Source organism: Mytilus edulis, chromosome 1 (assembly GCF_963676685.1).
Source record: "Mytilus edulis chromosome 1, xbMytEdul2.2, whole genome shotgun sequence".
Lineage (NCBI taxonomy): Eukaryota > Metazoa > Mollusca > Bivalvia > Mytilida > Mytilidae > Mytilus > Mytilus edulis.
This window is the reverse complement of record NC_092344.1, coordinates 40,184,872-40,202,204: the sequence shown is the minus strand read 5'-3', so window position 1 is coordinate 40,202,204 and position 17,333 is coordinate 40,184,872. Positions and strand designations below refer to the sequence as shown.

Here is a 17,333-nt window from a genome sequence, read left to right as displayed (position 1 = left end):
CCTTTTATGATAAAATCGCAAATGAACAATATTCAAAGTTCCTTACATGTATATAAGTAGTACATTTGATTTTTTTTTGTGTTTATTCATATAAGATCTTGAAATATTTTTTAACTAGATTATTAAAGGTTTGTGTACAATATTTTTTTTACAAAACACCACTATCACAAATATTGAAAGTGTATGTTTGATTGTTTCGAAGAGATTCCAATTAGTTTTTTTTTTAAATGAAGTAAGGTCTTATGAATAAGCTCAGGCGGGTATCACATATTATTTTTTGATATATCTGCAGATGCGGATACGTCAACGTATACGATACGTTTGATACGTTTGTAAATGACCGACCTCTATTATGAAGGAATTTCTATTCTGAATTTCTGTGACACATTATACTCTCTGAAAGGCTCTAAAACCCTGCTTAAGTCCATGTTTTCTTATACCTTTATTGTGTGAATGTGCTACATTAACTGTCTGAAAGGATCTCAAACCCTGATTAAGTCCATGTTTAAAATTCTTATACCTTTATTGTGTGAATGTGCTACATTAACTGTCTGAAAGGCTCTAAAATCCTGACCAAGTCCATGTTTTCTTATACCAGTTCCAGTTCCAGTTCCTCCAATGCTTCGGTAAACTTGCACTTTATCTGCAAATTTCTTTCTTTCAAAAAATTCCTAAAAAGTATAGGTGTTAAATACAATTTTTCTATCTATTTGAAACATAAACATGACAATTTTTTATGACAATCTCTTAAAATAATTTCAGAAATAATCATGAATTCACTTAAACATCAAGTATGTAGTCTTTTAAAAATTGTATTCATTGAGGTCATACTTATCAGATATGGAATGATTACCCTAGTGGTATTGAACCAGGAATAATTACCATGATTACACACATGATTTTGTTCAAGGAAATTAATTTGATTGCTCTGGTTATTTTAAACAAGAAATATGGAACATTTTCAACTCAATTTCTTTCTTCACATCCGTGACAACTGCAAGTCCCTCATTTCTTATTACAGATTAATTTATTCATTCCATCATCAGTGATCATGTGTTTTGATTTATACAAATATATCCTTTATCGCTCTTATAATAATTCTTCTTTTTTTATTTTCACATATTAAAATCTTCAGGATATTTTTACAACTGGAGAATTGTTTCTCATATTCCTTCTAATCTATTTCGAAAGTTAGTGCAAAAACCCTGTCAAATTATATTTTATGTTTAATATACGGTACGCACTGAAACCCGGACCGGACCGGACTCCGGACCCGGACTTTGGTATGAAACCCGGACCCGGACCCGGACTGGCCGCCGGACCCGGACTGAATGCCGGACCCGGACTGTGGGTTTCTTACCACTTTGATTTTTTTTAAGATGACTGTCATATAATAAGTTACAGTATATATAAATGAAAAACAATCCACATTCCGAGCGTAAAATTGAACAAAAAAGAGTAAAGTAAAGTAAGAAAGAGATATATAATAATTTCTTTGTCGTTATTGTTTTATGGAAATTAATAAAATCTTTTTATTATCAATGAAAGCAAATTAAATTCTTTTCATAGGAAGAGTAAAGCACAATAGTTTGAAAAACATTTGAGGTTATATTTTTTTTTTGTGTATTGTTTTCTTCTTCTAGACATTAAGGGAAAAATAGAATTCCTACTTTTCTAAATAATTCACCGGTGTGTTTATATTTCTCTAAGAAACTGTATAAATAGATTTTGAAATTATTAGGACTTTTCTGTCTTAGTCTATAAATAGTATATGACGGTTAATTTCTCCCTCTTCATAAACATTTGTCGAAATTTACGAATTTAGTCTAAACTTGTGCTTTAGAAATTGACATAAAAAATAGAATGATATCATTCTAGGGTAAAATTCATTTGGAAAGGAGTCAAAATTGTCAAAAATTGTCTATAACTTATGTTTTCAATTGTCATTTGTAAATGGAGACAAATTTGTATGGTTAGATAACATAAAAAATATTTTGAATGAATGTGGCTTAACATATTTGGAATTCACAAACTTTTATTAATTTGAATTGGCTACGTCTTACAGTTAGTAGAAACCTAAAAGATCAATTTGAACAGAATTGGCACTTACTGTTAGAAGAAATTAAGTATTTAAAGATAATTTTAGTTCTGAAGCTTATTTAGATATTTTTGATAACAAAAATCTTGTAGAATTTTGCAGATTTAGAACGACGAATCATAAATTACCCATTGAAGCTGGTAGATGGTTAAACACCAGCAGACAAAATAGAAACTGTACTCTGTGTAAAAACAATGAACTTTATTTTGGAATGCCAATTTTTTTAAAAGGAGAGGAAAAATTACATAGAAAATTATAGCTACACAAAGCCAAATATTTTAAAGTATAAATTATTAATGTCATCAAAAAAGAAGGTAAAGTTGATTAAACTCTGCAAATTTATCAAAACTATAAATAAATCTGTGTGAACTCCTGGCTTTATCTAGTGTGACGCCACCCCTATTAATTATTTTTGTAACATGTCTTGTACAAATTGTATTTATTGAATATTGTATATATTGTAAATATGTATTTCTCTATACCTTTCAATCTTTCATTTGCGCCGATTGTGCACAGGTAAATTGCAGGTGAATGTCACTTTCTATTCATCAATATAAACCTCTTTCGTTAGCCAATTGTACATATGTTATGAATTGTCGTCGGAAACATTAATAAAAGACGTTTACCTTAGAATCAACAAATTAATATTAGGCGAGTCCGGACTGTGACCTGATATAACCCCGGACCGGGAGTATACGGATTGTATATAAATATACTAAATTATTTGTTTAATTGAAAGATTTTTTCCCCTTTTTGCTTTTTACTTTTCCTTTATTCATTTCTCTATTTCTTAAGTTATTCGATTGTCATCGGAAAAATCAACAAACGACACTTAAGGGCGTTCAACAATGTAATACACATTCTTGAACAGGTGAGTCCGGACTGTGACCTGACATGACCCCGGACTAGCTTGAAGTTTACTATAACTGCGTGTATTGCATTACGACGACTAACTGTATGTAAACTGTTTATTGTCGTAAAGTATATTGACGGGACATTTGATCAAGCATGTAATACATAAGAAACTTATAAGATATTTATCCGACATTTAACGAAAAAATGAAATGTAATAGGCGAGTCCGGATGGTGACCTGAAGTAACCCCGGACTAGGTGTATTCGCAAAATATAGACATCGATAGAGATATAAAACTTCACACATTATTTGATGAGACGAACTTATTCATTTTTATTCATTCAACTTTTTCCTTATTGTATTGTCGTCGGAAACATTAATAAAAGACGTTTACCTTAGAATCAACAAATTAATATTAGGCGAGTCCGGACTGTGACCTGATATAACCCCGGACCGGGAGTATACGGATTGTATATAAATATACTAAATTATTTGTTAATTGAAAGATTTTTTTCCCTTTTTGCTTTTTACTTTTCCTTTATTCATTTCTCTATTTCTTTAGTTATTCGATTGTCATCGGAAAAATCAACAAACGACACTTAAGGGCGTTCAACAATGTAATACACATTCTTGAACAGGTGAGTCCGGACTGTGACCTGACATGACCCCGGACTAGCTTGAAGTTTACTATAACTGCGTGTATTGCATTACGACGACTAACTGTATGTAAACTGTTTATTGTCGTAAAGTATATTGACGGGACATTTGATCAAGCATGTAATACATAAGAAACTTATAAGATATTTATCCGACATTTAACGAAAAAATGAAATGTAATAGGCGAGTCCGGATGGTGACCTGAAGTAACCCCGGACTAGGTGTATTCGCAAAATATAGACATCGATAGAGATATAAAACTTCACACATTATTTGATGAGACGAACTTATTCATTTTTATTCATTCAACTTTTTCCTTATTGTATTGTCGTCGGAAACATGAATAAAAGACGTTTACCTTAGAATCAACAAATTAATATTAGGCGAGTCCGGACTGTGACCTGATATAACCCCGGACCGGGAGTATACGGATTGTATATAAATATACTAAATTATTTGTTTAATTGAAAGATTTTTTCCCTTTTTGCTTTTTACTTTTCCTTTATTCATTTCTCTATTTCTTTAGTTATTCGATTGTCATCGGAAAAATCAACAAACGACACTTAAGGGCGTTCAACAATGTAATACACATTCTTGAACAGGTGAGTCCGGACTGTGACCTGACATGACCCCGGACTAGCTTGAAGTTTACTATACCTGCGTGTATTGCATTACGACGACTAACTGTATGTAAACTGTTTATTGTCGTAAAGTATATTGACGGGACATTTGATCAAGCATGTAATACATAAGAAACTTATAAGATATTTATCCGACATTTAACGAAAAAATGAAATGTAATAGGCGAGTCCGGATGGTGACCTGAAGTAACCCCGGACTAGGTGTATTCGCAAAATATAGACATCGATAGAGATCTAAAACTTCACACATTATTTGATGAGACGAACTTATTCATTTTTATTCATTCAACTTTTTCCTTATTGTATTGTCGTCGGAAACATGAATAAAAGACGTTTACCTTAGAATCAACAAATTAATATTAGGCGAGTCCGGACTGTGACCTGATATAACCCCGGACCGGGAGTATACGGATTGTATATAAATATACTAAATTATTTGTTTAATTGAAAGATTTTTTTCCCATTTTGCTTTTTACTTTTCCTTTATTCATTTCTCTATTTCTTTAGTTATTCGATTGTCATCGGAAAAATCAACAAACGACACTTAAGGGCGTTCAACAATGTAATACACATTCTTGAACAGGTGAGTCCGGACTGTGACCTGACATGACCCCGGACTAGCTTGAAGTTTACTATACCTGCGTGTATTGCATTACGACGACTAACTGTATGTAAACTGTTTATTGTCGTAAAGTATATTGACGGGACATTTGATCAAGCATGTAATACATAAGAAACTTATAAGATATTTATCCGACATTTAACGAAAAAATGAAATGTAATAGGCGAGTCCGGATGGTGACCTGAAGTAACCCCGGACTAGGTGTATTCGCAAAATATAGACATCGATAGAGATATAAAACTTCACACATTATTTGATGAGACGAACTTATTCATTTTTATTCATTCAACTTTTTCCTTATCAAATTGTCATCGATAAAATTAACAAAAGACTTTTATCCGAGAAGCAACGAAATAATACTAGGCGAGTCCGGACCGTGACCTGAAATAACCCCGGACTGGGAGTATACGAGTTATATATACATATACTGTATTAAGTGTTTAATTGAAAGATTGCATTTCCATTTTTCATTTTTCTTTTTTCTTCATTTATTTCTCTATTTCTGTAGTTATTTGACTATGATCGGAATGATCAATAAAAGACACTAAAGTAGCAATCAACCATGCAATACACTATCTTGAACAGGTGAGTCCGGTCTGTGACCTGACATGACCCCACACTAGCTTGAAGTTTTCTATACCTGTGTCAGCAGGGTTTCCGCTGGCGGTCGCCATTTTCGCAATTTGCGAAAAAATAATAATTGTGGCGATAAAAATTCGTCATTTGCGAAAGAATTTGGCGAAAGAAATATATATAACGATTTATTTTCCTCCATCTTGTTTATTTACTTATTTTCGAGTTTCTCGGACTTTACCCGAACAGACAATACTCGGAATTCACCTTGACCTCATTAATATTAGGACAGAAAATCAATAATCAGCTGATTGCATTTTATAGCTATCGACAACAAAGGACTTATTAATAAAGGTGTTGATTGAATTGTTTGACAAAATGATATGGTTAAATGGCTTCCACTAAATGGCACATACACAATTTATTTACCACTTTGCGACGCACGTGTTTGAAGCAAACTTTTGACGTCTCCTCTCCTTTTAAAGATAGTTCAGAAAAAAAGCTGTTGTTGTGACGAAAATGTTCAAAAGCAAGAAAAATCTCCGATTTAAAACTTTAATTATCCTTTGACTTTAATATAGGTAATTGATTAGGGAGACTAAAGTCGTTTGAGTGACACACGTGTTTCAAGCATAGTTTTACGTCTCAACTTTTTCATTTACGATGGTCAAGAAAAGAAAACTGTCGTTATGAAGAAATCTATCCAAAAGGTTGGGAACAACCCCTCGAATGAGAGTAACCCTTTAATGTAATGACTACACATGAAATGAGGATCAATTTTATGTGATAAAAGCTTTTGGTTTGCTGTAAAAATCACTTCTTAGTACAAAAGGGCATCAGTATTTTTCTTTTAAAGAAACTTTCCCTACGAACTATACGGGTATTATATGATCAAAACATGTATTCCAGGACTTACATCTTCTTTATTGTTAAAAGTATATTGGCCCCTCATTTAGAAAAGTTGTTTAAAATACAATGAATATTTTCCCCTTTTAAGTTAAAAGTGTTGTTTTAAAGTAAATGTTTAGTGTTTATTCATTAAAATGTAGATTCTAAAATAAGTTTTAGAGAATAATCATAGACACAATGAGTCAAAATCATCTTATTTAAGGGAAAAGGGGGGGGGGGGGTAGAAAAAAAGGTAAATTTTAAATGAAAAATATATTGATAATACTTGGCGAAAAAAATAATAAAGTGGCGAAAATGTATTGTTTTGGCGAAAGAGGTGGCGAAAAAAATAATTGACCCAGGGGAAACCCTGCCTGTGTGTAATAAATTAATTTTCATTTCAAACACCATAGATGAATATTATAGGACAGACAAGGAACAACCAATGAAATGCATATTCTATGTTTTTAATAAAACTTGGGTCAATCGATTGTGTATGAAAGCTCCAAATGATTGTACAGTAGATGTGCAAGCGATTGTACAGTCAATAAACATATCCAAAATAGAGAAAAGGAATATATTTGGAATTCTTCGGGGACAATGGCTTTGAAACTTTCAGACAGATGAGACTATATATCAGAAAAGGTACACGTGAAAAGTTTGGTAGAAACGATTGTTATTTCATTTTATAAAGCTTTTCGTTAGAGATGTTTGAAAATATAATATTTAACGTTTTCCATAAAATCGTGGTTGATGTTAAGATTGTGGTCTTACTTATACGTTAAAATGAATGATATGCATTATAATGTAAGTATAAGTCACTGCTTATAAGCAAAGAGAGCCAATGTGATATGTTGTAAGCACGCTCGTCCTAAGAGTAAAGAGATTCGCGCCTCAGATTTGTTCTGCATTTATTTCACTCATAGTATCATACTAACTTGTTTTAAAACAATTTGAAGATAAAAACCGCCCAAAAATATGTACAAAACAGACTCTTTCGTTCATTTCTTTTACAAAAATTAGGCAGTTAGTTTTCTCGTCTGAATTGTTTTACGTTGTCATTTCGGGGCCTTTTATAGCAGACTATGCTTTTGCTTTGCTTTTGAAGGCCGTAGAGTGACCTATAGTTGTTAATTTCTGTGTCATTTTGGTCTCTTGTAGAGAGTTATCTCATTGGCAATCATACCACATCTTCTTTTTATATATTTCAATCATATAACAAGACATCAAATTGTTATTTTGTGTTATTGTTGCATCTATAATTCTTCGCAAAAATTAAAAATTGTTCATGTATTTAAAATTTTGTTCAAATTCAATGGAATTTTGTATTTGCACCGGCTTGAAAAAATAAAACCATATAAAGAAGCAACTTCGAAAATCTCTGTACTTTAAGCGACATTTCACATGAGTAGAATATAAGGTCAACGTTTGAAACTTTCCGTGGAACAACGTCAAAATTGTCGTTTTATTAGGAACGTCGTGTAACGCTAAGTGGCACCAATACCGTGTAGCGTCTGACATACGTCTTTCGGTAGATGGGATTTTAGCACTTACGGATGGTGAAACCAACGCACTATCATCAAATATTTGTCTATCGTTATTATGTATGATACAAATGTTTCACAAGTAAACTGGTGCAAATAATTTCCGAATTTTGGCGCAATTGATATATTTGAAAGAAAAAATGGCGCAAATGATACCCTTGAAAAACATTAACTGTCACAAAAGGACTACTGCCAACTATAGTCAGTCGTTTTTAAACTGTTTTTTTTTTCTAAGTTTATGATTCAAATACATGTATGGGATTATAAATAAGATTATTTTTTTAAATCATTTCATAGTTAAATATCATTTTGTTCATAACACTTTTATGTAATTACATTTGTTTATGATTCGGTCCTTCCCTAATTTGATTATCAGTATGACTAACGGAATTATTGCCAGAGTTATTGTGAGGTGACATGACCAGGTATTCTAGTGATTTCCTGTCGGACTTTAAAACACATATAGTACACAATTACGTAATGCGTATTCATGCATCGCGTCACTGCTGCCCATATAAACTACTGTCACGGTATATATCAGTATATGGGGCCGGTTATACAGGTCTGATTAATTTTCATAATTATTATACATGTAATGCATCTTGTTTATTTCTGCCAAAATTAACTTCCTTCTGAATAATTTTAATAAAAAACGGAAAAAATAATTCTAAGAAAATCCACTTTCTCCCTATAATTTATAAAAAAAATATTTCCATGTTTTTTAAAGTCATTTGTAAACATTCATACTGTATGTATGATTTTTTTAAAAGTAATTGCACAACTGTAAATTGAAGATACAGAATCATTGCAAGGCTAACTTGCATGCTTGTCTTCTCTTCTAGACTATACAAGAGTAAGAGCAAAATTTGATGATCTTATCATTATTATAATGTACTTTGTTACAGTTCTCAAAAAATTATCTTCCTTCTCCTGATTAAAAAAGAAAAGGTGATTCTAAGAAAATTCATAATTTTTACCCAGTCCGGGTCCGGCGGCCAGTCCGGGTCCGGGTCCGGGTTTCATACCAAAGTCCGGGTCCGGAGTCCGGTCCGGTCCGGGTTTCAGTATGTACCTTAATATACATACTATAAAAAAATAAAAAAATATCATTCAGATTAATTAAACTGCATGGTTCCTTGAAAATTATTCTAACTTAACCCAGTAAATCTGGTTGACACCAGACAAATATGTAATTATTTAAGTCATTGACAAGCTTTTGAACTTCGTAATAAAAATCTAATGTCAGTTGGTCTACCATAAGCATATAAGTATAATTCTGGGTAATACTGTGATATTATATATATAATTAGTACTTGACATGTTGTCTTTATGTTGTATGTATAAATTGTCATGTTTAATATGTTTGTATCTTGGAATACGCATTGTATCATATATGTGCTTTGTCCAATAAAATATTTGAAAATTTGAAATTTTAACCCAATATTTTATGTAAACAATAAACTGGTCTAATTTAAACAACAATATCAAGATCAACAATTTCACAATTTTTTTTTAAACATGTTACATTGTACATCCAATATTCTCTACAGTATAAAAAAAATAGTGAAAAACAGTTACCCAGAATAATTACATTTATAACTTGAACAATTGAACAGCTTATATATGCATGAGGATAAAACAGGTAGACTGGCCTACAGGGACAGTCTTTACTAAATGCCTCAGCTCTGGACCTGATAGAAAAACTTTAAATTCTAAAATTCCTATCATGAATGATAATCATCTTTAAAAAATGATATTTCAGATTTATATTATATATATAATATATTGACTGGCATCATACAAGGAAATAAAACGAACAGCCTTAGGCTTATTTTGAGCCAAGGACAAGGTACAAAACTATCATGTAATAAACATTTGCCTTACTACAACATAATGTTCAAGTGACCTCAGGCTTACAAGTTACATATAAGTTCATGAGTTTACACTCTGAGTCCATGAATATAACAGCGATGGTTTGAAAAAATATGTATTCGTGACGATAATAAAGAAAAGATAAATACACGCTGTAGTTTCCTTTCATTTTGCGTTCGTATTCGACTTCTAGAGCCTCCCACCCAGTTCATTTCCAGTAACACCAACAACAGTCAACAGGAAAGCAGACGATTACAGCTCTTCTTCGTTGAAAACTAAGAAAAGTACAAAGTTCAAAGTCTCGTATCACATGTGATCTGTCATGGAGGACAAGAGGAACAAAATTTCAGATTTTGGTTAAAATTTTACGATTGAATGATTAATCATCGGTTTACATTCCAAGAAAGATGTCTAAAATGGTAGGATCGATTACTTCTACCAAAAGCTTACAGGAAAAGATTGCAAAAGGAGCTCTAATAGCTGTTCTACTTGCAATTGGTGCCAAAAAATTGTCTCCAAAATTCAGAAAAATATTATTTGGCTCAGAGAATCGGCCAAATTCAAAACGCAAAGATTTTGTAGACGAAGGGATTGGTTCTGTGAATGACAAGAAGGGGAAAGCAAGTTTAAACAAGGAATTTTACAGACAACTTCGTTATCTTCTGAAAATACTGTTCCCAGGGTTAAAGAGCAAAGCTTTTGGCATTCTAACACTTCATACTGCAACTCTAGTTGCAAGAACATTTTTGTCAATTTATGTTTCCATGTTAGATGGAAAAATTGTAAGAACTATTGTTAGACGTGATCTTAGAGCATTTTTACTACAACTGTCTCAGTGGCTTCTAATATCCATTCCTGCAACATTTATTAACAGTCTCATCAGATATCTAGAGTGTGAACTTGCTTTAGTTCTAAGAACAAGATTAGTGAATCATGCTTATAATCTGTATTTTGACAATCAAACATATTACAGAGTCAGCAACTTGGACAGTAGACTTGCTAATGTTGATCAGTGTCTAACAGATGATATAACCATGTTCACTCAGTCTTTAGCACACTTATATTCACATTTGACCAAACCATTGCTTGATGTAACATTAATGTCTTTCACATTATACACACTTGCAAGCAGAAGAGGGGCAAGTTCTAAATATCCCTCAATAATAGGAGTAGCGGTTTTATATTTGACAGCACAAATTCTAAAAGCAATATCACCAAAGTTTGGTAATCTTGTTGCAGAGGAGGCTAGACTCAAAGGTGACCTCAGATTTGTCCATTCGAGAGTAATTGCCAATGCTGAGGAAATTGCATTCTATGGTGGTCACAAGGTAAATTATGAATTTAGAGTTATGGTCGCTGATGTTTAACATGTTTAAATATTACATGTAATCCCAGCTGGTAATTTGATTATATAAAAGAAGATGTGGTGTGATTGCAATTAAGACAATTCTTCACAAGAGACCAAATGATACAGAAATTAATTTCTATAGGTCACTGCATGGCTTAGCTTTCAACAATGAGTAAAACCATTAATGCAGTCAGCTATATAAGGTTGGGATGTTTTTAAATATGTATATATGTAAATGCTCTTTTGTTCCGGCGTTGGAAAGTTCTGGGCGGAAAGAACTTAACTAGCCGGAGGAACTTATTAACTAGTTACTTTGTTGAAAAGTTCCAAAGGAACATAATCAACAAGTTAGAAAGTTCCTTTTTGCCAAATTAGTCAAACCGGAACTATCAAAATAGCCCAAATCAACCAGTCACAAAGTTCCATTTGGAGAATTGATGCAAAGTAAAAGGGCAACATATCTATAATACTAAAATTACGAGGTCCAATTTGTTAGCCGTCATCACGTAAAAACGACGAATCACAGAATTCAACTTTATATATAACTAATATAGTACAAAGGTGTAGATTAAAAATTACACCACTCCAGGCCCTTTTGTTTTCCATGTAATTAATATTGCCAATAATTAAGAAGTTCCGGGTCGAGTCCGCTACCGATACCAATAGTATATTCACCTGTTACCTATTACCTTATCTGTACGTTCCGCATCTGACAGGCGCACCACCAAACGTTGTTTTCAGGATTAATATGCTATATACACGGGTCATAACCACAGGGTTGACACTACTAAATTGTCAAATTGTTACCTATTGTAGTATTTTAATTAGTAAGACTTTCTAAGATAACAATACGAATGCTAAAAATCTGGACTAAAAATAAGGCGTATAGGTACAGTTTTCAATTTGTTAGTGGGCATGACGTAAAACAGCGAAGCAAAGAATTCAACTGTATTTATAACTTATATAGGACAATGCTGTTGATTAAAAAATACTCCATTCCAGGACCTTTTGTTTTCCAAATAATTAATATTATTGTTTCAGTTCGACGGGTTCAAACAGAAAGACTTGAAAGCAGAGAAAAACTGTGTATCTTATAATCGGCATGACTTTATCAGATGACAATACTAATACTAAAATAAGGCTTGCGCATAGTTATATACTATAATTCAGTCACGTACCCGTGATATCACGGGTGTGTTCTAGTTATATTTAAACCTTTCAAAGGGGAACCAAGATACTGATTACAAAAGTCAAAAGGAACTTACAAAAAAATGTATCAACTAGTCTGACACAGTTCCTCTTTTGCAAATTAATTAGTCAAAACCGGAACTAACAAACTAGCCCAAAAGTTCCTCCTCATGTGGGTACTTTTAAAAATATACTGACCGACTTTAGAAACGCAACACTAAATTATTCTTTTTAATTCCCATTTTCAAATATACAATTTTTTGTAAACAAACTTATGAACGGAAAGTTCTTTCATTACTTCAATGTTTAAAAAAAATGCAAGTTAGAAAGTTGAATTTATTACGTCATTTTCAATGTTCAAATATTGTGGTATACACTAAAACCTTGCATGGTTTTCTCCTTACTAATGAACATGTCATCGCTAATTTAAAAGCAATGGCTGCCTGTAACAAACGCCAAAATGATTACCAGAAAGGTCAATCAATTCTGTTCAGCACGTTTTGGTTTCTGTTTTGCTGTTGTAATGGGTTTTGGCAATCATGCGGTTGAAACTTTAACACATGTTTAAGGCTTAAAATGTTTTTCTGCAGTCGATTCTTTGGCAGTTCAGTTAATGGGAAACATTTTTGCCATAAATCTGTGCAAAATGGCATTCAGCAATTTGATTCGCAGTTGATGTTGCGGCCGTAGACCTGTCTCGCAAATGACGTTGTGTAATCAAATTCTATTGACATTGCATTGTCACTACATGTTGATCTGGTCATTGATGGTCTTTGACAAATCCTGTCTACTGATATAATTGTCTGAAGGACAGTAAGACAAGTTTCTGATCTCAAATTGTCTGCAGGTTGCAGCACGTTTATGTTTTCCTGTTTACAGTATTTGAATGGGTTGATTCAGTTTTTCATTCCTCAGTCTTAGCAATATGAGATTGAACATTTTTTAACTGTTTTAAGTGTGGCCAAGGATTGAAAGAACTGTTTCACCAAGATAAAAAAATTAAAAAAATCTTTTATTGGTTCAAAATTTGGCTTTCTGAAATTCGTGCAATCTCAAAAATCAAGTATGTTCAATAACAACAGGTAGGTCAGATGTTGATTTTTTCGAAAGAGAAATAAGTATGATAAGCATGAATAGTAGTGGTATGAAGATCAAGCATGATTTGGTAAATAACATCTAAAAAATTAGTGTTGCGTTTTTAAAGCCAGTCAATTTCAGATTAATGTATAACAATAAATTAGAACTTATTTCGTTATGATGGCAACATTCTGACCCAATTAAGTAATTGTTCTGTTCCGCCAGAACTATTGAACTAGCTACATTGTTCCGGGACTTTTCAACTAGTTACTTTATTCCAGAACTTTTTGACTGCTCTAAAATAAAACAACTAGTTGGAAAGTTCCATCGGAATGAAATGACTAGTTGAAATGTTCCGCCGTAACAAAGTAACTGACGAACATAGTGGCTGTTACATATACAGTATATACAATGTATATGTACATGGTTGATACATGTAGCCAGTACACAATATTGTTCCCTAATCAATTATTTTTATACAAAATGAACTAGTTATGTAAGCATGGTAAGTAAATAGTAAATTTATCCAAAGCATGTTTAAAGTAGTTAACTCATTTTAGAATAAAAGTTAATTGAAAGATCATGAATATGAAATTTCTAATCCATGTTCAGATCTTTATTAAATTATTTATCAATTTAGCAAGATTAAAAACGGTCCTACTTAAGTTATAAATACATGTAAGTGTATACGTAAACATAATAATGATATATAATTTATATCTTATTGACTTAAATGTCAATGACTATTGTCATGATTGTTATTATTTCAGATAGAGTTGAATCTTCTACAGAAATGCTATAAAAAGTTAGCTGAACAAATGCATTTGATATTTAACAAACGATTGTGGTATATCATGTTTGAACAATTCCTAATGAAGTATGTTTGGAGTGCCAGTGGTTTGATTATGGTTGCGATACCTATTCTTACAGCAAAAGGTGGTGGAATAAGAGCTGATGGTAAGTCTAAGATATGATGATTAGGAATACACATCAAAGAAACATCAATCAAAACACATAAGGAATTAATAAAAATAACAACATTTACATACCAACAAATAGTCATTTACTACTTTTCTTTGATGTCAAGCTTCAAATCATTCTGAATTCACTGTACATGCTGTAGAGACATAGTGAAGAAAAGCAGTTAGTATACATGGTATAACAGACTAAAAAAAAATTGTAGAGATTCATATTTGGTATATGTATACATACATTTATATGTCTATATGATAAAGGTGTGTGTACATGACCTCATTTTCTTATGTTTTCATGGTTAGGTCTGAATCAATAAGTTTGTTTCTTGGATACTTTAAGTAATTAATACTACACCCATATTTGGTGTATGGAATGATTGCAAGGTGTTCATGTCTGACTGGCAAGGTTTATGACTTTGACTCCATGTTCAAGATTGACACTTAGTAATCATGGTAAGGTTCCTCATACATGTATATGCCATAACAAAAATTGTCATCACAATAAACTCAAATGCTGGTGTTGTACAAAATTCTAATATGACGTTCTTCTTAAGCTTTGGGTACAAAGCCATGTTCTAATTCAAATAGAACATGGGCTGCACGTGATTGACATCACAATTGAAATTGCAACGTCAGGTGAATTTTGAACAACGCCAGAGATCAAAATGGACATTTTTGTAGGTGTTGCTCGCTAGGAAATTAAATAAAAATATTCTAAAAGTAAGTTTAAATGTTTCTGTTCTTTTTTTTTATTGATAAACTGCTGATTTTCTATAACGTTTTTGGTTCATGAAATCAAAATGGCGACATTCCGAGCGTCTACTATACTATAGGTCCGCTTCGAAGTGAAAAAGTTCAAATATTCCTAAAGCTCGGTATTAAGATATTAACAAATATAATGCCTACCCATGTTAAAATGAGCATAGAGCATGGCAGGATAGAATTATTTCTTAAATAAAACACAGATAAAAGTAAATAACATTGAATTATACTCTTATTATAAAAAAAATGATGTTACTGAATAACTGAAAGCAAACTTGGATGTGGGCATTTATATTTTTATGTAATGACTGTTTCGGTGCATTCATATAAGTCACTTCTACTAATACATATCTGCTTTTATAGGATCAGAGGTGGATGATGACCCAGATGGAGGTGTTAGTGATAGAACAAAAGCCTTTACTACAGCTAGGAACTTACTGATCAATTGTGCTGATGCTGTAGAACGAATGATGTCTTCTTATAAAGAGGTAAAACAAAGATACGGCAAAGAAAGCTTTTGGACATTTTTTTAAACTTAATTTAAAATTTTGAGAATATTAGATAAAAACAAATTTGTAAACATGGAAATGCTCTGTAATAATGTATAAAAAAACAACCAAGTTTTGTTATTCTTTAAATGCGCTTGAAAAATTGTATCAAGTAATACAGTAATATTCATTTTAAATATCACATTAGATATCTCTATTTGATTTCATATAATGTGCAACCTGTTGGAACAGAACTCCTTAAGGGCTGAAAATTTATACAGTTTAATCTTATGTTTGGTTTTGTACCCGTTTACAATTCATTGATAAGATCCAAATTAAAATTTGAATTGTGTGATGTTGTTTACCTACCCACCCAAAAAGCAGTTAAGCTGAAATATTTTTTGACACAAATTGTTTCAAATTTTTTCCAGCTTGAACAACCTTGACTCCCCGCGAGGGTAAAACATGTAACTTATGTTGTTGGCCTAAAAAATAATATCATATAGCGGGATATTTTTGCAGGGTGAAAATTTTCGCTTACCAGTATTTTTCTATATATAGAACAAAATCGTCAAAACAAATTCATCCAACTTAAAAATGTACATGATAAAAGTTTTGAATCGGCCAAAATAATTCGTTTACCTTATTCAATGAAATTTGAGAAATTTTACACATGCAAAAATAACCTGCTATACGGTAAAACCCCTACTCACCTACCTGACCCAATAAGGCATAGGTAGGTAACATCAAACATGGAATTTCTTAAGGTTGGCCTTATTCATAGAAGGATAATGGGGAATCACCAAAAATACTGTATAGTACAACCTCAACAGCCAACACATCACTCCTGGAAAAATACATTCTAACAACCATGAACAACACATGGTCCAATAAATGCGGAGTTAGTCTTGTTAAGGCAGATTTTTTGTTAAGTCAGGGTTCAGTTATTACAGATTTAACTGTAAAATGATGATAATCATACGATTAAAAAGATATTTGTTTTTTGATGAACATTGCATTATACTTTAATTCTTTAAAACAACAAACAGGAACATACTGAATGATAACTAATGGATTGGTCTATTAAAATTACAGGTACTTTTGGATAAATTTATGTACATGTATGATCAAAGATTATAATATTCTTTACCTTGCAGGTGTAAGTTGTGTATATATATTATCCATGTTTATCATGAATAACTTACATTTTAGATAACTGAACTAGCTGGATACACATCTCGAGTTTCAGAAATGTTTGAAACTTTTAATGATATCAGACAGGGAAAGTACAAAAGGACAATTGTGACAAAGCAAAAAAAGGGAAAGTCAAACTTAGAGAAAATCTCTGGACCATTACAAATAAAAGGTATTTGATAATTATAGATTATTGTTGGTCATCACAACAACATTAAATTTCCTTGCTTGAGCTGGTACTTCATAAGTAAAAAATGCAATCGAGTTGAGATGACCATTGAAAATCTGTTACCTATGACGACATTGTTAATTTTATTGACAACGTACAGCACATGCCCCCTTATTTTTCATATCACCCTTCTGTGCTGAGAAAGGAAATTATAAGTCAGTAAGATCAAAGAAAAATCTGGAAAATAGTGATAATATAAATATTTCAGCGCACTTCCCAAGCCAAAGTCCATGTAAGGCTTTAGTCTGAAAAAAGTCCTCTTGAAAGGGTAAGACAGGAATTTGACTAATTGGTACTGTTTATAAATCATGTTGATTTTTATGG

General features: G+C 32.1%; 2 protein-coding genes across 3 annotated transcripts in view; one reads left to right on the top strand and one right to left on the bottom strand.

The window, feature by feature from the left end:
• LOC139482556 (uncharacterized) overlaps positions 1 to 10,037 on the bottom strand; it is a 35,498-nt gene extending 25,461 nt beyond the window's left edge. For both annotated transcript variants that reach the window (XM_071266471.1, XM_071266475.1), the window contains exons 1-2: positions 9,899 to 10,037; positions 521 to 671 (exon numbers count right to left, since the gene is read on the bottom strand). In XM_071266471.1, coding sequence (XP_071122572.1) covers positions 521 to 671; positions 9,899 to 9,961 — 214 coding nt within the window. In that variant the 5' untranslated portion in view covers positions 9,962 to 10,037. The remainder of the gene's footprint in view (positions 1 to 520; positions 672 to 9,898) is intronic.
• The window catches only part of LOC139482565 (ATP-binding cassette sub-family D member 1-like), a 31,449-nt gene continuing 24,057 nt past the window's right edge, over positions 9,942 to 17,333 (top strand). Inside the window, exons 1-4 of the mRNA XM_071266478.1 lie at positions 9,942 to 11,077; positions 14,133 to 14,319; positions 15,462 to 15,586; positions 16,799 to 16,952. Of these exons, the coding sequence (XP_071122579.1) occupies positions 10,157 to 11,077; positions 14,133 to 14,319; positions 15,462 to 15,586; positions 16,799 to 16,952 (1,387 nt within the window). The 5' untranslated portion in view covers positions 9,942 to 10,156. The remainder of the gene's footprint in view (positions 11,078 to 14,132; positions 14,320 to 15,461; positions 15,587 to 16,798; positions 16,953 to 17,333) is intronic.